This window comes from Castanea sativa, chromosome 6 (genome assembly GCF_040712315.1).
Source record: "Castanea sativa cultivar Marrone di Chiusa Pesio chromosome 6, ASM4071231v1".
Classification (NCBI taxonomy): Eukaryota; Viridiplantae; Streptophyta; class Magnoliopsida; order Fagales; family Fagaceae; genus Castanea; species Castanea sativa.
This window is the reverse complement of record NC_134018.1, coordinates 32,208,250-32,234,563: the sequence shown is the minus strand read 5'-3', so window position 1 is coordinate 32,234,563 and position 26,314 is coordinate 32,208,250. Positions and strand designations below refer to the sequence as shown.

General features: G+C 35.1%; 3 protein-coding genes and 2 pseudogenes across 6 annotated transcripts; 4 read left to right on the top strand and 1 right to left on the bottom strand.

The window, feature by feature from the left end:
- The first annotated feature begins 2,193 nt into the window (after positions 1-2,193).
- On the top strand, positions 2,194-3,813 carry LOC142640362 (putative protein S-acyltransferase 7). The gene is made up of 5 exons (XM_075814423.1): positions 2,194-2,421; positions 2,529-2,696; positions 2,883-3,143; positions 3,241-3,474; positions 3,643-3,813. The coding sequence occupies exons 1-5, from the start codon at positions 2,194-2,196 to the stop codon at positions 3,811-3,813; spliced, it is 1,062 nt and encodes a 353-aa protein (XP_075670538.1).
- Positions 3,814-4,412: 599 nt separating this feature from the next.
- LOC142639807 (NEDD8-activating enzyme E1 regulatory subunit AXR1-like) lies at positions 4,413-12,780 on the top strand (annotated as a pseudogene).
- A 636-nt stretch (positions 12,781-13,416) lies between these two features.
- LOC142640684 (protein RRP6-like 3) lies at positions 13,417-21,179 on the bottom strand. Of its 4 annotated transcripts, none has more exons than XM_075814889.1 (12): positions 20,820-21,179; positions 20,026-20,276; positions 19,843-19,941; positions 19,517-19,600; positions 19,261-19,347; positions 18,809-18,929; positions 18,087-18,268; positions 17,936-17,980; positions 16,874-17,376; positions 16,296-16,794; positions 14,812-15,485; positions 13,417-13,762 (listed from the first exon to the last, which is right to left on the bottom strand). In XM_075814889.1, the coding sequence occupies exons 1-12, from the start codon at positions 21,064-21,066 to the stop codon at positions 13,756-13,758; spliced, it is 2,799 nt and encodes a 932-aa protein (XP_075671004.1). In that variant the 5' UTR covers positions 21,067-21,179; the 3' UTR covers positions 13,417-13,755. The 4 variants fall into 4 exon arrangements, with proteins under 4 accessions (XP_075671004.1, XP_075671002.1, XP_075671003.1 ...); XM_075814887.1 differs by having other exon boundaries at positions 13,417-13,733; XM_075814888.1 differs by having other exon boundaries at positions 13,417-13,733; positions 20,026-20,267.
- A 536-nt stretch (positions 21,180-21,715) lies between these two features.
- On the top strand, positions 21,716-23,358 carry LOC142640363 (putative protein S-acyltransferase 6; annotated as a pseudogene).
- A 1,218-nt stretch (positions 23,359-24,576) lies between these two features.
- On the top strand, positions 24,577-25,251 carry LOC142639806 (sister chromatid cohesion protein PDS5 homolog D-like). The gene has a single exon (XM_075813946.1). The coding sequence runs from the start codon at positions 24,577-24,579 to the stop codon at positions 25,249-25,251; it is 675 nt and encodes a 224-aa protein (XP_075670061.1).
- Positions 25,252-26,314: the final 1,063 nt, after the last annotated feature.

Here is a 26,314-nt window from a genome sequence, read left to right as displayed (position 1 = left end):
TTATGGTTGAGATGGTGTGGTACAATTCACCAGTTTGACACTAAAAAGTGAGCATATCTTCCCAATAAAACCAAAATATATACATATATATATATATATATATATATATATATATATATATATATATTAAAACTAGCAATCGCAACAATATGATCTATCAGTCCAGCCCAAGCCCCAAAGAAGAAATTGGTGAGAATTAATAATCAACCAATTAGACCTAAAGCACAATTGTTATGGCAAAGCAAAACAATAGGAGGTCCAAATAGGTCTCAAATCTTAACATGACATAGAAGCACTTAGTAAAATCCAACTTAGACTGGGAAAGGATCCCTCCAATTTCCTTTGATAATCCACATAGGATGCTTTCACAAAATTCCAGAATAATTTCTTTGGGTATGTTACATGTCTGCTGTGTGTTGCCAAAGTGCTATTGTGCTTTCTATGTGTTGCTGCATTAACTAACAAAAGGCATGGAGCTTTGAGACTTGTGACATATTGAGATTGATCAAGGACTTAACTAACATTTAAAAAGGCCTTCCTGGATCAGGCAACCAGCATGAGATGACTTCAATAAAATCTAGGATAACCAGTCATTTGATTTATTGGTCTAAGTATAGCCGCTATATACCTTTGAGGTAGTTATTATAGATACCAGTAGCATAGATGACAATAATGAAGGTAATAACCATGTAGGACTTGGTAACTTCAAAAGAGCTTTTAGGAGCATAGATCTGTAGAGTCTTTGGATGAAATAGTCTTCCTAAACCTTGTAATGCCAATATAAACCAAATTGACTAAGCCGGGTAATTATGTAAAAAAGGTTTTAACCAAATATTGTCAGCCAATCATCCAATAGCCTAATAGTTTTGGTCAAAATTGTGTAAGATCAATTCCCAAGCTCTGCACAGTTTGAATTAATCCACACCCAATAAGCTTGGTAAACAATATTTCAACAAAGAATTTGCCTCAAAAGTGAATCAAAGTTCCAAAATGCCATCTTTGAATCAAATCCAAAAATGGGTACTTGGGTTTCCTTGAAATACCACATTAAATTTTTTTTTTTCAATTCTAACAATCACATAAAAACTAATGTCATTGCCAAAACATAACCATATTCTTAGAACACCAATAAAAAAAAAACACACAAAAAAAAAACCCGAAAAGATCCGAAATTGAAAAACGAAAAACCCTACGTCACATCATGAAATTCCAAAATCTAAAATTGGAGAAAGAGAGAGAGAGAGAGAGACAGAGGAATCTAAGAAGCAAAAACGACAAAGTATTGAGAAGAAAGAGAGAGTACCTTCGGCACGGTGGGCTACGAACGGTGTTGACAATGGGCTACGATTGCTCGAGAGTGACTACCTTCGTGATAGTAGGCTACGATTTTGCTTCAGCACTGGGATACGATTGCTTGAGAGTGAGTGAGTGAGTGAGTTTGAGAGGGCAGAGCGAAAGGGTGTTCGAGTGAGTGAGTTTGAATTTGAGGATTTTGTAATAAGCCGTTTGAAAGTGCTGTGGATGTGTTTTTATGCTGCAGATTTCGAGTCTTATAAACTCGATTTCTACGTGGCTCCACGTGGCAATTTTGTCTAGCTAAGGGTAGCAAAAAACACTGAACTCGAGCTTTAAAAACTTGAGTTCTAATTAAATCTCGAGTTTTTAAAACTCGAGATGCTAGTTTCACAATTCTTTCAAACCCGGGCAACTAACGAAATTATTAGAATATTATTGTTATTTGGAAAGGGTGTTCTAGTTAGTGAGTCCTCTCACTTCTGTTCAACTTCAACTTCTCTTGCCTGCAAAGAAGTGTTTAGAGAGAGAGAGAGAGAGAGAGAGAGAGAGAGAGAACAGAGCAAAGGATAAAGAAAAGAACAAACTAAGAAGTTAAAAAACACAGAGCAACTTCTCTGTTCTGATACTTTCCTTCTCTCTCTTTCCAGACTTTTGCTCTGTCTCAAATCTTGTTTCAGAGCTCACTTTGAATTTCAATTTAGAGGCCCAATGGTAGTGTTTCATGATTGGGCCTAAGGGGGCTAGGCCTAGGCCTTCAATTTAGCACCAATGGTAACCGTTTTTCAATTTTCAAAAGATTTAAAAAAAAAAAAAATCAGTTTTCAAAAGTCAGTTATAATTGTATTGTGGTTCACTGCAGCAAATAAATTCCAATGCTTGAAGTGTCGTCAACCCACAATGGAATTGATGGTGCCTAACATATTTCTTTCTGACCCATCAGAACAAGAAATCGGCAGAGAAAATCCTGAAGTTAGCGAGAATGGTGGGAATATCATGGTCACTATGTGGGAGAAGTTGTTTGCTTTCAGAAGGGTTGTAAAGGATCAATTAGAACAATTGGTTCAATATTTTCGTGGCAGCAATTTGGAAAGAACTAGAGTCTACCAAGTTTGGCCTGGGAAAAATGTCTCTCTTTTTACTATGTGACACTTAAATCTTGTTTTTAAATTAGTTGCACATTTTTTTTTCTTGGTTTTGTACTAAAGTTGTTTACTTATTACTTCATTTTACAGGTATTTTTCTTCCATGGGAGACTCATTTGTGGTCCAGATCCAAGAGGGTTGATTTTGACAACAGTTTCTATTATTCTCTCAAGTTGGATTTTTGCTGTCTATGTTGGGGGTGATCTACCAAGTCATTCTAGACTCATAATCGCCAGCTCTGTGATTTTGACAATAATTGTTAGTTTCTAACTTTATATCAAACATTTTATATAAAAAAAAATTATTTCACAGTCACATTTCCTACAGGTCAATATGTAATTGACATACAAGACTCGTGATTAATCTTTTGGAACATATGTAACAAAAATTTGAAATTAATATAGCATGATTACTATATATTTATTGTATTTTGACTGTACGTAGGTTCTCGTCAACTTGATTATGCTTACTGTAATTGATCCGGGAATTATTCCGAGAAATGATCAATCATCCATTGAAGATTCTGGTACTAGTGATGGCACAAAGAGTAGGAAGATAACTGTTAATGGGGTGGATTTGAAACTAAAATATTGTCGAATTTGTAAGATTTATCGGCCACCCAGGAGTTGCCACTGTGCTATATGCGACAATTGTGTTGAGAAATATGATCACCATAGCCCGTTGGTTGGTCAATGTATTGCACTGGTAAGGTTACAACCAAAATGCTCATTGCTACATGCACCAATTGCTCTGTAATGTTTTATGATAGCAGCCAATTTAATTTTGATGTTTTTATGTGCAGAGGAACTATCGTTTTTTCCTAGCATTTGTTGTATCGGCCTTGGTTTTCCTTGTCTACATCTTTGCCTTTTCCTGCTGGAGAATTCACCAAAGAATATTGAGAAATGGAACTGGATTGTTTGGTTTGCTAAAGAACTGTCCTGAAACAGTGGCATTGATATTGTTTGGTGCCATTTCCATCGGATTCCTAGGAGGCCTTGTTCTATTTCATGTGTACCTTACTACTAAAAACCAGGTTCCTTTATGTATATCCTAATTTATGGTCAACTTCTTAAGGCATTAGCTTTATGTTTGTACCTAGCTAGTATTGTTTAGCAATTCAAATTACTGGATTTGCATTACTTGCACAATTGTGTTTTTAATTGATTTTTTCTCTCTCATTATTTTTCCCTGTTTCTTACAGACAGCTTATGAGAATTTTCGGCAAAGTTATGTGGGTTCTAAAAATCCATTTGATAAAGGAATTCTGAATAATATTAAGGAGTTTTTGTTTGTGGCACTGCCACCTTCTAGAGTTGATTTTCGTGCTGAAGTTACACCTAGATGGTCTTCAGCAGCTGCAAGCGTTGTCTGAGTTGAGATTTTCATGAAGTGCATGATGATGATAATAATAAAAGCTCAAGTTCCCAAATGTCTCGGAGTGATTTTCATATATATATTCAACATGTTGGAGTATCTTGTAAATCAAACACGTTTTATGTATATTTCTTTTTCATTCGTTTATCTTATATAAAATAACATTCAAGCATAGGCTAAAGTGGGGAATCCTCGCAAATATTAGTATACTTCAGATACTTTATCCTTGAAGTTGCCTTCGTTAGACCATTACTATGACTTGTTTTATAATTTTTTTTTCCCTTGTAATATGCATGAGAAAGGGGTTAGCATTTCTTAGCATTGTGAGATCAGGAATCTTCATATATGCCTTACAAGTTCTTCAGTTAGAACATTATATAAGTCTTGCACAAACATAAATCTGCATACCTTGAGACCGCAGAAAAAAAAAAAAAATTATCAATAATTTTGATGAATGTGAGCTACTACAACTACAGGGCTTTTGGTCACAAAATATCCTTAATTATGTGCTTAACATCTGGATTTGAAATCATTGTTTATATATCTAGTATTGGCCATTGTTTACAAAAACATTCTGTAGACTTAGTAAGAGAGGGAATGGTTAAGAATTTACCTGGTGTGAGGTATCACGTTGTTATAATTATAAAATAGACAAAATTTGGCTTCAAACCGGTTTGGAACTATGAGGCAAAGTCACTTTAGATGGTTTGGTCATGTCGAGATGAGAGAGATTAGCAAAAAAAGAAAAGTAGAGAAAGATAGAAAATAATATTAATGGAAGTATTCAAATGGGACTTGTCAATTAAGGAAGTAACAGAGTGTATGACTCGAATATAATAGAACAACAGGGAAAAAAAATACATGTAGCCAACCCTAACTAGTCTATTAAAAATCCATAACCGGCATAAAAAATTTCAGGAATAAGGCTTAGTTGTTGTTGTTTTCCTTAGAGAACTCTATTTTGAAACTTGATGTGAAACTGAAATTGCAGGATCTGGGGTGATCAAGGACAAGCAGCTCTTGAGAAAGCTAGTATATGCTTACTCAATTGTGGTCCTACCGGTTCTGAGACATTAAAGAATCTTGTTCTTGGTGGGGTTGGAAGCATAACTGTAATTGATGGTTCCAAGGTTGAACCTGGGGACCTTGGAAATAATTTTATGGGTAATTAATGTTATGCTTCTTTTGTTACTTGAATTTTACTTACTTTCTCTAACACATTTTAGATGTCTAGGTAAAATATAGCTATGTTTTCAAAATGCCATTTATTTTATGACTAATTTTAGGAATACAACATTTTTCTCAACTTTTTCTCAACCTCTGATATGGTCTGTTGTGATTGGAACAATATCACTTTCACTTGAGTCCATAGTTGACACGACTTTCATTATATATCAACCACAATAGGCAGTGAGGGAACTATAGTTGGACTTGGGGGCAGAGGCCCCCCCAAATTTTTTTAGTGTATATATATATATGTGTGTGTGTATGCATGTATGTATGTATTAATTTTTTAGCAATTTGTTTCAATAAATTTGCACTTTGCCCTCTCAACAATATTATTGATCTTTTTAAAGGCCATAAAATTTTTTATTGATTTAAAATCTAAAATAAATTTAACAAGCTTAACAACAAAATTTACCCATAACAAATTTAAGCCCAAACAACACCCCAAAACAAACCCATGCAAAGCACAAACAAAAAATAAAATAAAATAAGAAATTCCTAAGCCAATTCTAACTAGTCTAAGTGAACACCCACACACATCTAACAACACACAAGACACCCAAAAAAAGGTAAAAGAAAAAGAAGCTTAACTTTTTAAATTGAGAACTACTACGTTCACAACATTTTCACAACAAATTACATGCGGTAAGTTGTTATTGGTTCTAATTTGAATCTACAACTTAAATTACTTTTTTGCCCACTCATAATAACCAATAATAACCTACCATTTACAATTTGCTGTGAAAATATAGTAAAAATATTGTGAAAATTTGGAATGCTTATTTGGAGTTTAAAAAAAAAAAATTGTTTATACTTTTGCCCCCCTAACTCTAAGTCCTAGCTTCGTCCCTAACAATAAGTCATGTCAGCAATTGTGAAAAAAGTTGTGGCCCTAGACTTATGGTCACTGTATGTCAAAGATATCATGACATTTAATAAGAATTCTTGTTTGTTTTAAAAGGATATGATATGGATATTTGGAGTTGAAAAGTAAAAATTCCAACTTTGGAATGCTGATATGTATTTTGAGGTGACTCAAAATGAAAATTAAGATATATAAAATGGGAGGGAAGGAGTACCTTTTAAATCCTGGGTGCTTATCTTCAGTTTCTGATTTTGATAGTTGATGAATCAAGTGTTGGGCAATCTAAGGCGAAATGTGTATGTGCATTTCTTCAAGAGCTGAATGATGCTGTTAAGGCCAAGTTTATAGAAGAGTATCCGGTGATGTTAATTGAGACAAACCCCTCATTTTTTTCTCAGTTTACCTTGGTAGTTGCCACTCAGGTATGAAGCTAATGTTTACCTTACTTTTTGACCATGAAAATAGTTAATTAAAAAAAACATTGTTTTGTGTGCTCTGCAATGCGTGTATTGCCAAACATTTTCTTTGTTATTATCACAAAGATGTAGATAAATTTGAATGTCAAGGTGGCTTGTAGCCTGTACTCACAATTTCACTGCGGTTTGGTTTTTTTCATAAGATTTGCATGGTCTGATTACATAAATGAATTCAATGGACTTCTGGATTTGTAACCTACTTTCCTAGATTTTAACAATTTTTTCTGTTTCTTCTTATCAAGTGAAATAAATAAGATATCAATCATTGTAGTTTGAGAGTGTGATTGTTTTTCTTCCCGAGTACACCCCCCGTGTACTTAGTTCTGCTTTTATTAATAAAATCTTTTGTTACTTAAAAAAATAAAAGAAAAAAGAAGTGCAATAAATATGATAAGAGTTTTTCCTACTTTCACTTGCAGCTGATGGAAGATTCAATGGTAAAGCTTGATAGGATCTGTAGGGAGGCAAATGTAACATTGATCTTTGCTCGCTCCTATGGGCTTACTGGGCTTGTTCAAATCAGTATAAAGGTAATGTGGTTTTATTTCATTGGGTTCCTCCAAAGGAAAAACTTGGACACTGGAAGGATGATCAGTTGTTTTCTTATAATGCTCTGTCCTAGTATAACATCTGTTGGTTTGAATCATCACTAACATTCCTTTTAAAATTTATTTTTATCAAAACGGACAATCTCTTGAACTTGGTACAGAATTTCTGTAAGGTAGCAACTATAATTGTTCTTTACTACTTACTGTTTACTTATCAAAAAAAATAATTGTTCTGTCAAAATCTAGTAAAAAACTTTTATCAAGATCAAATATAGAAAATTTTCTCTATACAAATCAATTTTATACCCACTTTTCTTATTTGTTGCAGGAACATTCTGTGGTCGAGTCAAAGCCTGATCATTTTCTGGATGACCTCCGGTTAAATAGCCCATGGCCCGAGCTTAAGAGGTGCAGATTTTGTTTTTATATTTATTTTCTTTTGTTGATTTTGCATGTGCACATTGTCTAATGTATGTTAGTGTCTGGCACAATGCTCAGCTTATATCTTTGACCCTAAAAACACACACCTTGAATTCCATTTAAATGCTTCTGATTGTCTATTTTCACACAATAGTTTTGCAGAAAGCATTGATTTAGATGAGCAAGATCCTGTGGCCCTCAAGCACACACCATACGTGGTTCTTCTTATCAAGATGGCAGAGCAGTGGGTCTAAAGCCACGGTGGTAGTCTTCCATCAACCAGGGAAGAGAAGAATTCAAGGTTAATTTGTTTGTTTCATAGCTCTTTTGTTGGCTTCCTTGTGTTATTGATTTTTTATGAAAATAAAGTGACAGTTGCTGATAATAAAAAAAACTGAAAGTAAAGTGACAAAGTTGGGTCTTGAACATTTTAGGAGCTTCTTAAAGCCAGGATGGTTGCATTGGATGGAGATAACTACAAAGAAGCTATTGAGGCCTCCTTTAAGGTCTTTGCTCCTTGAGGAATTATAAAGTAACAAACTATGTAATTTTTTTTATCGGTAAGTTACACACGCATCTAGTGGGTGTTGATTTCATAAAATAAAATTTAAAAAAAAAAAAATCCTCCCTGGCTCCCCCTAGAAATTATAAGGGCGGTGCCCATTGAGCTAGTTGGCAACAAACTGTATAATTTCTTAAGTATAGATTCTGATTTTTCATGATAAATTGTGATAAACATGTCAAAGTTAAATAAGATGGATTAAATAACTATCATTAATGTTTTGCTCGTTCAGGTATTTTTATGTTGGGTAAATACTTGAGGATTCATATATATATATATATATATTAGGAAAAAATGCAGAGAGACTGGGTCCAAATGCTTTGGGCTTCCCCCTTCTTTTTTAAATGCATGTTTGGAAGGTGGTCTGGATGCTAGGAATCTGCTATTTCAATTCCAACCATATTGGGATTGAGTTAGCTTTGGCACTTTTACCTGCATTGAATTGTGATGGAAATGGATTTGAGTCACCTTCCTGCAATAGGCCTCATTAAGTTAATCCAACAAGAAAGTAAGGTTCTTAAAACATATCTATATTTAAAACAAATCCTAACTGGTAAACAATTTGAATGATGGAGACGGCATGCTTATGTGGTTGTAAACTTACTGCAGTTCTAATGAAGTTCTAATGTGGGATTGCAATATGCTTCTGATTTTGTCATCAAGAAATGTGTGATTTCTGCCTGAAAATTAAGAATTCTGTAATTGGTTGCATGTAACTAAGAGCTGAAGTTTTGTTATTTTTTGCATTTCAGGCCCAGATTTGCAACAGATACTTAATGACAGCTGTGCTGAAGTTGATTCTAATTCATCAGATATTTGGGTGATGGTGGTTGCTTTGAAGGTAATTCCAAAATGGCATTCTTGACATTTGTTATTCTTTAGTTGAATCTGATACTGACATCCAATTCACCGAAGTCAAGTGATAATATATACTGATATGTTTCTGCAAAGAGGTACTTTTAGCTTAGATCCTAAGTTGACTGACAAGCTCTTTGTACACCCCGTAGAGTCAAAATTGGGGGTGGAAAATACTGATGTTTATGGGTGTAAAGTGTAAACAAGGAGCTAGGCTGAGGGTTAAAAGTTTAGGTTTACTCATTTATTTTTATTTCGAACATGAGCTGAACTTGAGCTCATCAACAAACTAGACTACATGTTCAAGCTTGGTTCATTTTCTTATTGAGACAAGTTTGAGCTTTTTCATAAGCTACTTGATTAACTTAATCTTTTCTCATATATATAGTAAACACATTATATTCAAGCTTATTCACAATTAAAGTTTTTTACTCCCATAAATCCATGCTAATAATTAATAACTAAATTGTATTACTTGAGTTAATTAGATAGAATGATTTTCATTATGAACTTATAAGAATTAGATTCATCAACCTTGCATTGTTGAAAAATGTATATAATTTTACTACGAGATGGACTATTTATACTAACAATAAAGTAAAAAAAAAAAAAAATTGATATGTTATAACTTATTTACGAATTTACACAATTCAATATCAAGTCTATATGAGTGTTTTTTTATACATGTATACATATAAACATATAATATTATATTTACTTAATCAAGCCTTATATTCACGAACTTGTTTATGAACATATTATTATGTTTGAGCTTGGCTTGTTTAATAAATAAACGAACGTAAACAAGTGTTTTCTTGAGCCAAGCCCAGTTGTTAATAAACAAGCTAGTTCATTTATTGCCCTACTGATGTTCTAGCAGATTCATCTAACCAATTCTTGTGTTTATATTTCTTAGAAAGTCTGCTTCACAGACATTACCAACTCTTGTGCAGCTTTGTTGATCATTAGTACTCTTATGGAACAGATTGTGTGGAGGGTCTCTTTTCTCATTTGATATAAAGCTTTGACCTGCTTTCATTTAATTTTTTTCAATCCCTCCCCCTCTCTATGCACACGCATGCTTCCTTGGCTTATGGTGCTGCCTTTTTACTCCCTTTTTCCTTACAAATGTACTTTGAAATTTTAATTTAAAGTACCTATGCTCATTGGTAATGGACTGAATGCAAAATGGTCCAAAAATACTCTGCATGCTGGTTCAACTGTTTGAAATGCCAGGAAAATGTGGAGATTGTTTTCTTATGCTAAGATCATTCCCGCTGGATGGGCCAGCAAGAAATATCATTAATGTTTATCACAGTCAATCTCTATGTTATTTTGACATCAACTATTCAGAATGTTCTAAATATGGACATGGTGATGTGCATTTGTTGAAGTTGTATAATTCTGCGTTTCTTTCCTGATGTTGCAGGACTTTATATCAAATGAAGGTGGTGGTGAGGCACCCCTTGAGGGATCAATACCTGAGATGACATCTACAACTGACTTAGTATCTAAGTATCTCATTGTTGACAGTATAATTTAGAACTAAAAGGAAATCAGTTTGTTGAGACGAGTTGTATCAATTCTCTTGTAGGCTTTATGTTAATCTGCAGAACAATTACCAAGCAAAGGCTGAAGCCGATTTTCTTGTTATTGAGCAACGAGTGAGGAATATTCTGAAAAAATTTGGTAAAGATCCACTTAGCATCTCGAAGACAACCATAAAAAGCTTCGGTAGAAATGCAAGAAAACTCAAAAGTAAGTCTGGAGTTACTGTCTTTTCTTTTTCTTTTTTTTGGGGGGGGGGGGGGGGGGGGAGGGGGGGTTCTTTTATAGGTATTCACTCATTGGGATGACAAATTACTTTCAGTTATGAATGTGGTGACACTGTAGTAAATCTCATAAGGTCCTAACTTCCGAGTAGTAATATTAGATAGAACCTTGACTACCATGACCTGAAGTTTGTGGTTGATTCTAAACAAGTCCTGTTCCAATATGTTGTTGTAATCAGCTTTGATCACATCGTTCCTCTATGTTAGTAGTTGTAAATTACAGCCATACGTTCATAATTAATTTTGCTACTGACTTAAGTACATCTTACGTTTTAGTAATGAATACTTATTTCCCAAAAATTGCCCTCAGCTAATCATGCACCTATGGGCTTATAGCTGCTAAGGCCTTGATGTTATATATTTTCTTATAGATCAAGCATGACTCATGCTCGCTATTATTTTTGCCTGGGGACAAGAAGGTATTGATTTTTACTTTGTAGGTTTGCAGGTATCGCTCCATTGAGAATGAGATTAATTCTCTGATCTTACCAGAGTTACATAAGTATCTTACAGATGAAGATTACAGGTTTCGTTGAATTTACTTTTCATGCTTTCAGATAATAATTTAGTGTCCAACTTCTACTTATCAAAAAATTTAGTGTCCAATTCTTAAAAAGTATTCATACTGTACTTTAATCATTTCTGGACCCCATGCATAGTATGAACTTGTTTCTTTGAGAGAATTGGATTTTCTGATTCAAAATCTAAATTTTGTATCAAGAATGCATGTGGATTAAGAACATTTCATTTGCATTACCAATTGGCCAATGTAGAATTTTTTTATATATTGTTAATAATGATGAAATTCAAGAAAAGGATGTGCAATCATTAAAAAATTAGGAAACTATGCGTAAGTTTTGCAGATTGGAGTCATTGGGGTTTCAGAATCCTTTTGCATATGGTATACTGTTAATTCTGCAGACCAAGTGATGCATTCTGTTTATGTAAAACATTTGGTCAGGATTGGATTGCCTACTGTCTAATTTCTTGATCCTACCACCTTTGATTGTGTTTGGTTAACAACTTTAGCTTGTGTCTATATCTTCTGCAAATATTTTTGTTTTAGACCCTCTAAATTAACTACTATCTTTCTTTTTGGGGAATTATTTTTTGCTAGAGGTAAAACAAAATGAAAATATACATATGCATGAATCACCACTACACCCCAAACAAAAAAAAAAGTTGCGTACTGAAAGAGATTCTCTTACATGCTACAATTCTCTTATATGTGTAGCAGTACAGCTGTGGGGTTCTATATTCTGCTTCGAGCTGTTGATCGGTTTGCTGCAAATTACAACAGTTTTCCTGGGCAATTTGATGGGTAACACCTGAGATAATGTTAACAATTATCATATCTTTCTAAAAGATCATACTGCAATTTTAACCTCACCTATTGATTCTTATAGCGGGATGGATGAAGACATTTCTCGATTGAAGACTACAGCTGTTGGCCTCCTCAGTGACTTGGGTTGCAATGGCTCAACCTTGACAGAGGACCTTATCAATGAGATCTGCCGATTTGGTGCTTCAGAGCTCCATGCAGTTTCTGCCTTCATTGGAGGAATTGCATCACAAGAAGTGATTAAGGTTCTATCTCTTGGCCTATCTAATTCAGATCTATCTGTTTATATTAAGGACCAAAAGGTGGTTGAATGATGAGTATTCAACCATGTTTGACGAGCACAATCATCAGAAAGCACAATTGTTTATATCTTTAAAAAGCTTTTAAAAGTTCTTTTCCATTTTATGTGACCCCCAAAACCCATCATGACAATTGTCACTTTCCACTGCAGCTCATAACAAGGCAGTTTGTACCCATGCCTGGGACTTTCATCTTCAATGGCATCGATCACAAGTCACAAATATTGTCACTGTAAATCTGCTTTGAAATGACTGGTACGTTCCTATCTTCTATTGCTGTATATATGTTCTAATCACAATCTCATTTGTAAGTTCCATGACAGCTATGTGATTTTCGTTGGCAGATGCCTCCAGTAGATGGAGCAGCAACTTGTGTGTGGACAGCTTTGCTAAACATGTTATATATGAAGCATTCTGATAGTTTGGTGTAAGTTCCTTGAGAGATAAGTTTTGTAACTTAAATCCACATGACAATTGGGGAGAGGGAGAGAGAAGGAATATTAGTTTAAAATGAAGTTCACCTATTTTGGTCCGTGAAAGTCATTGCCCCTTCAAAGAGAAGAGCTTTTTCCGCAAAATGTACCTGTATGCTACTGAATTATAACGGTCCCTTCAGGGATTTCCTTTTTTTAAAATTTTCGTCAGATGGTAAATGAATCTTTAGGAGCACTTTCTTTTTTATTCTCTCTAGAAAAGGTTAGGATTTCAACCTTCAATTCTATTTCCTAATAGAAGATATTGCCTGAAGAGTGAAGACCGAGGCCCTGTTTGCAAAATTTAAGCCCAGGAGATCTTCGGTGCGTTTGACTATTTTCCAATAAAATTTGGTGTGCTGGAATGGATCCATAATCACTAATTTCGACGTTATAGAATATATATATATATATATATATATATATATATATATATATATATATATATATATATATATCATCTCAATTTCTTACATTATAGAGCATAATAAATCTTCTTGTTGGTCTTGGGTGCTCTCAGCTTAATTCTTAAAATAGGGCACAGCTTTTATGCCCATATAAAATGTACCCAACCCAGCAACCTATACATTGTTATCGAGGATCCCTGCTTGATATTGATTCCATGTTTACCTGGTAGATTGCAAATCCGAGGTTTTATAGCGTAGATCTTATGACAAGGAAAAGGAGAGATTCATTTCAACAGGTTATGAAAAAAAATAATTGAGATTAACAAATTGAAAATGTCAAAAGTTTGAACATGGAAGCTCTGAGATCTTACATAAGAAAAGAACTGGAATAAATAAATAAATAAGAGACAAAACAGAAGTGCATATGCCAACCAGGGGGTTTACGACCAATTGGATCTTGATGTACCATTGCACCACATTCAACGCCATCCAACCTTATTAAGTCCATGCATGATGTTGCAGCATCCTAGATGTTGGAACTAACTCTGAACAGGAGCAGAAGTTTTCTTGGCAGGATTGTATACACTATATTCACCGAAGTCCCTTCTACCACTGGCAAAAACATTGCCCACAATCAAATCCTTGAGACAAAATGACAAATTCAGTTCCTCGACATATTTTGAAGTCTCTCTTTCACACAAAATAGGAAAAACAATTCACTAAATTATCCATGTTTTAGTAACCATGCAGTCACACACCAACTTCTAATGTTATTCACATCAAATTAGTACTCTAAGCAATATTTAGATCATCACCAACAATTAGAAGCAGGCTAGCAGATCTCTACATAAGCACTCCCCCCATTACTTTTATATGGACTGCAATTATGCATTAGAATTAAATTCATAGTGCTGTTACAGCATAAGTTTTACATAGATAAAAATTAAATTAATGGGGCTTTTAGTCCCTTTCTGACTAAAACACTGATAGAATTCTGTTGTCCCTTCTCATCAATGAATAGATATGGTATTCCAAAACATCTTGCTATCAAGAACTTATTAAATTCTTTTGGAGTGTCTATGTGTGTGTGCCACTAATTTTGGATGAGATATATATTTGATTGAGAAGTGTTATATCCACAACATTTTCACAACCCATTACTAAAATTACTTTTTTGCCTACCGGTAATAGCTAGCAACAACCTAACACTTACGATTTGTAGTGAAAATGATGTGGACATAGCATTTCTTTGTTCGATTTAGATGTCACTGTTATAGATTAAACTTTGTCATAAGCACTTGCTTACACTTACACATAGATTTAAATTTTGATTTGCAGGTTATTTGTTTTACATATTATGAAATTAAACCACCATCTATTATACTTCTGCATGGAATGACTATCTAGTGTAATGAAAGAGTGGTCTGGTTATGACATTGCATAGGAATAGGTGATGATGACATGATGGTAATGACAGCAGTGATGGTTAGACTGATGTTAATGTGAAATTATGGTATTGGAGGCAGAGGTGGTGTTAGTATGTGTGATGGTGAGGCAGCAGGCAGTTACAGCAGCTGTAGTGGTGGTGAATGCAATACATATCATCCATGAGAGGAGTTAAAGGACGGAAGGCAACCATGTGATTATGTGCTACAAGACTGAAAACAAGCATGATTACTTATTAGTGTACCTGTGCATTACATCCCAGCCAGCAGGTAAGAAACGAGGATGAACAGCCTCAACAAATACTTGTCTCCACCTTTGACTGAATTGCCGAATACCATCCTCACCATATTCCTTTAGGAGATGATCTACAACTTGTTTCCCATGTGGACCATGTCCTAATAGTGATAATTTTGGGTGATGCTTAGGTTGGGCAGTTCCATCATATTCTGTTTGATATAAGTCAACTATTCTGTTCGATGGATTTCTACTCTCACAATTATCATTAGAATTTATCAAAAGGACACCATTTATATCAGAAACTCCATTTTTATCAGGCTTTACATTCTCTATAAAAGTAGAACTGACTTCTTCATTAATCCCTGAATCAGCACAAACAGAGGAGTCACCTACATCAGCACCTGTTTCTCTATCTTCTTTTCTACCACGTGCTTCTGCTTTAGTGCTTTGAGAATCATCTAGGGTAGTAACTTCTGATGTCTCCACAATGCCAGATGTCTCTGTGCTACCATTATTATTCTCTTGCTCCACCTTTGGAAGTATGCTCACAGCAGAAGGCTTGAAAGACAATCCTTTTTTCTTCTCAAGTCGTCTTCTCTCATGAGGACTCATGCCAACTAACAAAGCCTTTTCCAAATCTACCTCAGATATCTCCCTCCCTCCATAATAACTCATGACAATCTGCAAACAGCAGGACAGAAAGAAGAAAAAAAAACTCCATAATGTTAAAAAAAGTTCTCTTTTATTCCCCCAGTGAAGCTAATGAGTAACAAGCTGCAATGAAACTGATAAAGAGGACATGTGAGTTGTGACAATGGTCTTATTCAGAAATCATAAATTTTCATCTTGAAATTTTCACAATGAAGCCATTCAAATTCTAATGAGATTCCCAACACATGCTGTGAGATAATTGGGTTAATAACCACCAATTCCGGCTGTGTAATTCAACTGATTATGTTTAAGCAGATACCTACATCTTGTACACACCCAAAAATAATTAAAATAATAACCACCAATTTCAGCTCTCTGTAATAATGTAATTCAACTGATTATGTGTAACCGGTGAGCTATCTTGAACACACCCTAAGACAAATTTATACCACCAATTTCAGCTCTCTACAATTCAAATGATACTGTTGAACTAGAGACCTACATCTTGTACTCCAGGATGGCTATATGTGCAGATTATTCAACTATAAACAGTAGTTACATTCAATTCAAATTCTTATATCAATAAGTGTAGAACCATAACAAATTTCACAACTTTTTCCATAATTGGTGAAGTGGCAGGTTATAATTGATGTACAATAAAGGTGATGTTAGAGGTGGCCCCATGTGAAAGAGATGTTGAATTAATCACAATCTGCCACCTCCGCATATTGTGAAAAAATTTCACGAAATTTGTTGTGTCTCTAGCATTATTGTTTGTATATGTCTGCTCGGCTTCAGAATAGGGGGGAAAAAAATCAAAGTTGAGAAAGTGCTCTAAACCTGTGACAGTTCCTCGTGGCGCTTGGATGGCATTCTTGGTCCATGGCGCAGAAGTGCCATAGCAGCTGTTCGCAATTGTAAAGGAGATACTCCTCCCTCCTCAAGGTTTGTTTCTGACTCAGATGACACAGACATAACTTGCGCTTGTTTTAAATCAACCACTTTACGAACAAAAAGGGGAATTCCAAATTCTGCAGCAATTTGCTTTTTGTACTTCTCAGCAGAAGCATGGGCAACTTCATGACAGTCCACACAAACTAAGACAATATCATGAGAACGGTGGCTTTTCATGTGCTCAGGAAAGTGAATTCTGTAGCATGAGGGAATTATTCGGTAGCGTAAGTAGTGACTTCCTTCACCACAGCCAACACATATATTTTTCTTACTCTGGATATAAAAATCATTGTCTTCATCTTCTGGACGGCCTTTGGGTTCAAAGAGAAGCATAATGGCAGGCGGATTGTCATCCACAATTTTTGCCAAATCTCTACGAAGATACCTGTTAGAATATGACATTGATCACATTGAATGCATTCCTTTTTGTGGCACAAATAATGGCAACAGAAAGGCTCACCAACCATTCAAGCTTCCTTTGATCACAGTAACAAAGCAGTCGCCCATCATTTGCATAAATTCTGCAATTATGATAAACTGGAGATTTGCAGGAGAATTTTTGAACAAATAGATCTCGAGAAGCCTTTTTAGCAACTTGCTTTGAACTTTTTACCCCATTTTGTTTGGATACAAATTCCAATTTCAGATTACAGTTAATCAATAAAGCATAATTATAAATAGAAATGGGACAACTCCCACTTGGACCCAGGCACTTTTGGATAATCATTGGGAAAATATCATTAAGGTTGCCTATCTTGTCCTGGAGCAGAGAACAGACATCATCCAAGTGACTGCAAACAACAGGGGATGGAGATGGGAGGAAAGAATGGAAACTCAAATCCACATTCAGATCAGCTTGATTTATGGTGTTACATACTTCTGTTGTTGTCATTGGAGCTCTGTCTGCAAGAGCAACAATAGCCTGATCTGATAATACGTATCTTAAGCTCTCATCATGCAAACGAGCCTGAAAGGAGATAAATCCAACACAATAAGCTTAACTAACTACAAAGTACTTTACTGTTTTGTTCACTATGAGTTAGAGAAGATGAGCAGCACTATGGACAAATGAGGAATCTAGAAATTTGGGGATCATAACTCGATGGCCTAGCTAAAATAATCTGCCCATATAATAGTAGCACACCTAATGTCATATTGTGGAAAGAAAATAAAAAGTGTATATATATTTAAGATATTAGGCATATCATCGTTTTGATTATGAACATTGTTTTCATTAAGGTCGAACAGATATATATATATATATATATATATATATATATATATATATATATATTTGTTGGTGAGCTGTGAGTGTAGAGATAAGGTTAACTAATGATGAAGAAGGTAACATGAGGTGGGACATCAAATGAACACGTACCCTTGGCTGATTGTTAAAATATATTTCACAAATATATTAAACAAATTTCCCCTAAGCAAGTAAACCTGATATTTTTGCTGCATTGCTCTTATAGCAATAAAGCTATTCTCATGGTGGCAGCTAAATTTTTGGAAAAGTTACTACTAACCATTATATCTCTCCAAGCACACAATCGCCTCACAAGATCTGGAAACTGGAAAAAAAAAAATTTGAAAAAAAAAAAAATCAGAATTTTATAAAATGTAGAATTGCAACTTTCTACTGACCTAAAGTGATATTCAAATGAAAATGCAGCAAACCTTGGTTTCAAAATTTGATGAAACACCTCCTTGACCATTCAAATGACGGGAAGATAATGATGATGCAGCAGACTCTCCAGGAAAACCTTCAACGTCTTTTGTGAAGAGTTGCAAACAAGTCATATTGGAACGCCGACTAGCCTCAAGAACAAAATGGAATTTGTCATCGGGACAGGAGATTTCTGAGATATTATTGCTATATTAAAAATTCTGTTGTTATGTGCAGTAGTAAATGCAGGTTTCTAAAGTTACCAGCAGCAAAGCAATGGGTAAGCATGGAGTAATACCTACGAAAGAGTGGAAGACATACATTCGTTTCAAGCTTAACCTATACTACATTTAAGAACAAGTTAGAAACTTTCAATTTTATGTCTCCCAATATCTGGCAATTGTCACATGATAAACCATTCCAATTAATTATCCTCCAAAGGATATGAACTCCCTTACAGGGATCCCCTCCCCCACCCTTCAATGTAGTCGGGTCCCCAAGTTTTTGGAATGTTCCAAATTCTTCTTCCACACCCACCACCCCCCCCCCCCCCCCAAAAAAAAAATCACAACTAGCATTTAGTGAATTTGCATTTTAGCAGTCAACCAAATGCCGAATGTACACGATTTTTATTGGATAATATTTTCACCTTTTTTTTTCCCTCCATTCCAACACAAACAAATTAAATGCCAAATGTTGGATTTTAGACATGAACAGAAGATAGAAGGAATACCATTTTCCTGTTGTTTGAGTTCAGCAATTAAGCAATTCGCAATGTACAGTAGATAGTGTGCATCTATTCGAGCATATTGCACCATTTCATTTGATAGGGGTCGCTGTCTCCAGTCTTCACGCTACAATTTAATGTGAAATAAAATCAAATAAGTAGAAAAATCTTGTTTTCTTAGTAGAAATACAATTGAAACTCTAAAAACTAACATCCATCATCCAGTCCACTGCTTCTCAACACCAAAATCATTGGTATGTAACCTAGGCCTTTTCATGGACATATTAGACTGCTCTGTGTGAAGAATTTTAATCCGGGAAAATATGTGGAGTTTATTAGTATAGAGTACAATAGATTGGGATGCTATTCTCATAAAAATCTAATTAGTTCTCTTACAAAAATGACCAGTAAATTTTGAAATGAAGCAACATGTATGTCAGTTAGCCTGAAAGCCAAACCTGTAACAATTTGTTTGTCGTCACTCCACAATAAGTTTCAAGTAAGTATGCCAGTGATTTTTGTGGTTTTGACAACACCTCACATGCCTGCAATGTAGCAACAGGAATACAAAGTGACAAAAGAATAGTGGGCAGTTAGTTTCTGTATGCATCATCTTTCTCTCTCTCAGCCCACCATATTTCCAGTAAACCGTCATTCAACCAAAATCAATACATATGGTAAACACATCTAATGAAGGACCTCATAAATACTTACCTTTGCTGTATCAAATAAATTTACAACATATATATGGAAGTCTCTTTGTAGCCAGAGAATGTCATTATCAGACCCATGGAACACCTACACAACAAAACTTCCCGATATCAATGGCACTAATACCGTAATAACAACTAAATATATATATATATATATATATATATATATATATATATATATGTATACCCTAGAAGTTTTCTCTCTCCCACACTCATCCTATCTTTTTGAACAGAGTTATTAAAAAGTTGCATTGTCTGTGTGACATAAATCTCATCTACCCAACATAATTGAGTTCAAAATGTAAAACAAATTCACAATTTAAACACCTTACAAATACTAGAATCTGCAAAAACTGGGCGAATAACGCTCATTGCATCATGAAGAGCAATTGTGTCCACCAAATAATCTTCCTTCTGAGTAGAAATCTGTTCAAATTACAACGAAAACACATAAATCCATCATATTGCTTTACAAAACCTGCAAATTGCAGTAAAAACTAAACAATGTACCTGTATCAAAGCTGTAAAACCTAGAAAAGATCGTAAACTATGCTGCTCAGTATCCACAGAAAAAACCCTCTCTTTGCTCAGAACATCCACGAGCTCCTTCAACTGCGTCTCAGTCTCAACCCAAGTATAAATCTCGCTCATTTTCAAATCGGTATATTCACTCATGAAGCTGAATTCAAGTCCTGGATTGTCCAACAACGCTGTAATCTCCGCCTCATATGGATGCGAATTCAAATCATTCTCTGTCACCACTTATCAAAGAAGAAAAAAAGCATTCTCTGTTACCAAAAAAGAGCACCCTCCAATTTTAATTACCACCATTATTATACCACCGTAACAAAAGTATAACGAAAATAATCATTTAGATTCTTATGCTTTAAGCTCCGTTTTGATTGATCAAAAAGCAAGCGAAAACTTCAACGACAATAACAACAACAAAAAAGAAAGAGAAATCCAAGCTTTTCGCTGAGTTGAGCACTTGAGCTGAGATTTTCGCTTCGTTAGTTTCATTTGTTTCAACAGAAAATAACTCCAGCTAAGTTCTCCAGTAACTAAGAAAAATCTTTAATTCGAAGGGAATGAATTTCTATCAAATATTTCACAGTACGAATTGCAGAAATTCCCCTCAATTTTCTCCGCAGCCAAACAGAACTTCACCTCACCTCATGTCACCGCATACTTCAGTTTAAGAGAGATATCAGTTACAACGTTTCCTCCGATTAAAATCTTTATTTTTCATTTCCTATATTATTTTCTCAGCAACCAAACAGGGTTATAAGGAAAATGTACCGTACCGTTGGGAGAGTCGTGAAGTTTCTTCAAGTGCTTGAAAGGAGAGTATGAATTGTCGGCCAAGACTCGCTTAAATGCGTGCTGTGGCTTCTTCTGGTTCTGGCAGTGGTCTCCTTGTAAATAACACGAACTGGAAGGGCACTTTTGGCTCCGCCTTCGTCTCCGGTACCGTACGGTTATGAAGATCGAGAGTGCCGCCAAGGTACCAATTGTTACTGCCATCACTCTCATCTTGTACCTGTTTTCCATTTTCAAAGAATAAAAGAAATCTGTTTTTTTTTTTTTTTTTTCTTCTTTTCTGTTTTCACTAAAAGAAATGTCAAATGTGTGTGTTCTCGTTTCCCTCTGGCGCTTCAAAACTCGGGGTTGGGGACAGGGTTTAGGTTTTAAGGCTTCAACATCTACGTGGCAGTTCAGCAGGGTAAAAACATGCCTTTACGTGGCAGAAGTGAACACCTTACTGGGCTTCTAAATGGGCCGATCGTCTCAAGTTAGATGCCCAATGAAAGTGTCATGTTTGAACCTAAGATGTGGGCTTGTAATTAGCACCAATTGTTACTGTTTTTCAGTTTTCAAAAGCTATTTTTATGGTATGAGATAATGTTTTTAAGATTTTTAGAAATGTTGAAAAATTCTTATATTTAACTGCAAATCACACTTTTATGTGGGCTTGGAAATAGGCCGAAGGTCTCAATTTAGAGGTCCAATGGTAGTGTGTCATGATTGGGCCTAAGGGGGCTAGGCCTAGGCCTTCAATTTAGCCCCAATGGTGACCGTTTTTCAATTTTCAAAAGATTAAAAAAAAAAAAAAAAAATCAGTTTTCAAAAGTTAGTTATAATTGTATTGTGGTTCACTGCAGCAAATAGATTCAAATGCTTCAAGTGTCGTCAACCTACAATGGAATTGATGGTGCCTAACATTTTTCTTTCTGGCCCATCAAAACAAGAAATCGGCAGAGAAAATCCTGAAGTTAGCGAAAAGGGTGGGAATATCATGGTCACTATGTGGGAGAAGTTGTTTACTTTCAAAAAGGGTTGTAAAGGATCAATTGGAACAATTGGTTCAATATTTTCGTGGCAGCAATTTGGAAAGAACTAGAGTCTACCAAGTTTGACCTGGGAAAAATGTCTCTCTTTTTACTATGTGACACTTAAATCTTGTTTTTAAATTAGTTGCACATTTTTTTTTCTTGCTTTTGTACTAAAGTTGTTTACTTATTACTTCATTTTACAGGTATTTTTCTTCCATGGGAGACTCATTTGTGGTGCAGATCCAAGAGGGTTGGTTTTGAGTCTTTTGACAACAGTTTCTATTATTCTCTCAAGTTGGATTTTTGCCGTCTATGTTGGGGGTGATCTATCAAGTCATTCTAGACTCATAATCGACATCTCTGTGATTTTGACAATAATTGTTAGTTTCTAACTCTATATCAAACTTTTTATATTAAAAAAAAATTATTTTACAGTCACATTCCCTACAAGTCAATTTGTAATTGACATACAAGACTCCTGATTAATCTTTTGGAACATACGTAACAAAAATTTGAAATTAATATAGCATGATTAGTATATATTTATTGTATTTCGACTGCACGTAGGTTCTCGTCAACTTGATTATGCTTGCTGTAATTGATCCGGGAATTATTCCGAGAAATGATCAATTATCCATTGAAGATGCTGGTACTAGTGATGACACAAAGAGTAGGAAAATAATTGTTAATGGGGTGGATTTGAAGCTAAAATATTGTCAAATTTGTAAAATATTGTTAATGGTGTGCACCCAGGAGTTGCCACTGTGCTATATGCGACAACTGTGTTGAGAAATAAGATCACCATAGCCCATTGGTTGGTCAATGTATTGCACTGTTAAGGTTACAACCAAAATGCTCATTGGTACATGCACCAATTGCTCTGTAATGTTTTATGATAGCAGCCAATTTAATTTTGATGTTTTTATGTGTAGAGGAACTATCGCTTTTTCCTAGCATTTGTTGAATCGGCCTTGGTTTTCTTTGTCTACATCTTTGCCTTTTCCTGCTGGAGAATTCACCAAAGAATATTGAGAAATGGAACTGGATTGTTTGGTTTGCTAGAGAACTGTCCTGAAACGGTGGCATTGATATTGTTTGGTGCCATTTCCATCGGATTTCTAGGAGGCCTTGTTCTATTCCATGCGTACCTTACTACTAAAAACCAGGTTCTTTATGTATAACCTAATTTATGGTCAACTTCTTAAGGCATTAGCTTTATGTTTGTACCTAGCTAATATTGTTTAGCAATTCAAATTACTGGATTTGCATTACTTGCATATTTGTGTTTTTAATTGATCTCTCTCTCTCTCTTTTATTTATTTTTCCCTTTTTCTTACAGACAGCTTATGAGAATTTTCGGCAAAATTATGTGGGTTCTAAAAATCCATTTGTTAAAGAAATTCTGAATAATATTAAGGAGTTTTTGTTTGTGCCACTGCCACCTTCTAGAGTTGATTTTGGTGCTGAAGTTACGCCTAGATGGTCTTTAACAGCTGCAAGCTTTGTTTGAGGTAAGTTGACGTGGGAAATGTAAGAAGATTATTATTTAATATTATTTATATTTGCAAGTTAATTGTATTTTTATGTTTTAGGTCCTAGTAATTTATTAGGCTATTAGTATTTTAATTTGGAAGGAATGTTATTTTTGTAATAAGGCAATTAGGGTTTCCTAGCCAATTAGAACTAGGGTTTAGCAATCTTTTATAAACAACCTATTGTACTCCTTAAGGGGGGAGTTGATATTTTGATAAATGAAAAAATGGTTGTTTGGTCTCTTTTGGTCTGGTGCTGACTCCAGGTCTATCCTAGGTGGTGACTCCTAGTGGTTTCCCCGCTTGGTGCTGAATCTAAGCAAAGCCTAGGTGCTGACTCCTAGGTCATATCCCTTTATTTTATTGTTGTTTCAATTTTGTTCTAGTTGTCTTGCGTTAATTTCAGTATCAGAGCAAACATCGATCTGTTTGAAGCATCATCGCAGTCAATCCAAAACCAAAAAAAAACTTTCATCGTATATTTTCCACCACCACACCACCTTCAAAATCCCTTCATGACATCTCTGCCAAACCAACATCAGAAAACCTTCTCTCGATACCCACACGTATCAAGCCACCAGAAGGTTACCCCGTCAACCAAAGCCCTTTGACCCAACAACCAACAAACCCCATTTGTCAATCTTGGCCACTGTTGAAGCACTACACCATCTATCAAAAAAGCCAACCACCACAACCACAAACACCTTTAGAAGCCTCAACAACGCAAGCCGCTGGTTCTACTACAACGCTAAGCCTAAACATCTATCCAATCTCATGAGGTAACCCACTAGCCTATCTAAATTCCCCTATTCCCCTTCTTTAGCCATTTACGTGACCTACTTGATCTGATTAACCTTAAACACATTTGACCCGACCCAAAGACAGTCTATCTTTTGCCTCAGCCTTTACTGTCCCAACCCAATTTTAAAAAAATAAAAACCTTAATTAGGCCCAATTGTCCCAACACATTCAAACTACTGAACCTAGTAGCCCAAAAAAAAAAAATCAAAACCAATTAACCAAATAGCCCAATCCTATACCCATCCATTGCAAAAGCCACCCTAGCCCAATTTAAAAAACATATAAGCAGTCATATTAACCCATTAAACCTAGAAGCCAACCCATGCACATCAAGTGTTCTTCAACTTCACAAAAAATTTCCATCAGTGTTTTGTGAATCCAAATCTGAGCTGAAAATGATTGCCTTTGATAGAGAATTTGAGAAGGAGATTAAGGAGGCTGGGAATACACTCCTTAACCCTCCTTCCTCCATTGATGATCTCCTCACTCTTCTTGATAAAGTTGAAAATTTGTTAGCATATGTGGAGCAAGAACCATCCAAATCAATGCGAGATGCACTTTTACCCTCAGTGAAGGCACTAATCACTAATAAACTTTTGCGACATGCTAAAATGGATGTGAAGGTTTCAGTTTTATCTTGCATTATTGAGATTACAAGGATAACAGCACCTGATGCCCCATATAAGGATGAGCAAATGAAAGAAATATTCCAATTGATTTTGGCAGCATTTGAAAATATATCTCATGTGTCTACTCGCTCTTATAAGAAGGTGGTTTCAATTCTTGATACCATTGCAAAGGTCAAGTTATGGTTGGTGATGCTGGATCTTGAGTGTGATGCATTGGTTGTTGAGATATTTCAAAGTTTCTTGAAGATAATTAGGTCCAACCATCCACTTGTTGTACTTTTAGCCATAGGAACAATTATGAATTTGGTTATAGATGAAAGTGAAGACATTTCCTTGGATCTTCTCAGTTCACTTTTTGCTAGTGTAAGAAAGGAAAATCAGAATGTTTCACCTATTTCATGGAAATTGGGGGAACAAATAATCACTAGAATTAATGTCTAGCTAGAAAAGGTAATTGCACCCACTCAAAAACTACCCAGCAAGCTTGAGGGTGCACATGATGTGAAAGTTGAAGTAGTTGAATGTGCTTCTAATCAACCCTCCATAGTGCTTAAAGATCTACATCTTGGTGAAGTCGAAGAGGTTAAAACTACATTGTTTCCTATGGTTCATAAGGTTCAAGATGAGATTATACTAATTTCACACATTGATTTTGTTATTCCAAATGAGTTTGATGTGGTGGAATTCAAGGTTTTCTTTTATGTGCTCCCTAAGGTGATTCCAGACTTGAAGCAAGTGTTACTTGTCAACATTCTACTCCTTCAATGCTTTAAAACTCGAGATCGAGTTTTCTCCAATCAGAGGAGAATGATGCGAAAGACGCAAGAAGATTATTATTTAGTATTATTTATGTTTGCAAGTCAATTGTATTTTTATGTTTTAGGTCCTAGTAATTGATTGGGCTATTAGTATATTAATTTGGATGGAAGGTTATTTTTGTAATAAGGCAATTAGGGTTTCTTAACTAATTAGAACTAGGGTTTAGCAATCCTTTATAAACAACATATTGTACTCCTTGAGGAGGGAGTTGATATTTTGATAAATGAAAAAATGGTTGTTTGGTCTCTTTTGGTCTAGTGCTGACTCCAGGTTTACCCTAGGTACTGACTCCTAGTAGTTTCCCCGTTTGGTGCTGACTCCAAGTAAGGCCTAAGTGCTGACTCCTATGTCATATCCCTTTATTTTATTCTTGTTTTAATTTTGTTCTGATTGTTCTGCATCATAAGATTTTCATAAAGTGCATGATGATGATAATAATAAAAGCTCAAGTTCCCAAATGTCTCGGATTGATTTTCATATATATATATATATATATATATATGTGTGTGTGTGTGTGTGTGTGTGTGTGTGTATGTAAGTATGTATTTTTCTTTTTCATTCGTTTATCTATAAAATAACATTCAAGCATAGGCTAAAGTGGGGAAACCTCGCAAATATTACTATACTTTAGATAATTTATCCTTGAAGCTGCATTTGTTAGACCATTATTATAACTTGTTTTATA

Coding starts and splice junctions, on each gene's coding strand:
- LOC142640362 (XM_075814423.1), top strand. CDS start 2,194: ATGGAATTGATGGTGCCTAACATATTTCTTTCTGACCCATCAGAACAA. Junction 2,422..2,528: donor AAGTTTGGCCTGGGAAAAAT/GTCTCTCTTTTT, acceptor TTCATTTTACAG/GTATTTTTCTTCCATGGGAG. Junction 3,475..3,642: donor ACCTTACTACTAAAAACCAG/GTTCCTTTATGT, acceptor TGTTTCTTACAG/ACAGCTTATGAGAATTTTCG.
- LOC142640684 (XM_075814890.1), bottom strand. CDS start 21,066: ATGGAAAACAGGTACAAGATGAGAGTGATGGCAGTAACAATTGGTACC. Junction 20,277..20,819: donor ACTTCACGACTCTCCCAACG/GTACGGTACATT, acceptor TTCTTTGATAAG/TGGTGACAGAGAATGATTTG. Junction 19,601..19,842: donor CAGATTCTAGTATTTGTAAG/GTGTTTAAATTG, acceptor TTTGTTGTGTAG/GTGTTCCATGGGTCTGATAA.
- LOC142639806 (XM_075813946.1), top strand. CDS start 24,577: ATGATTGCCTTTGATAGAGAATTTGAGAAGGAGATTAAGGAGGCTGGG.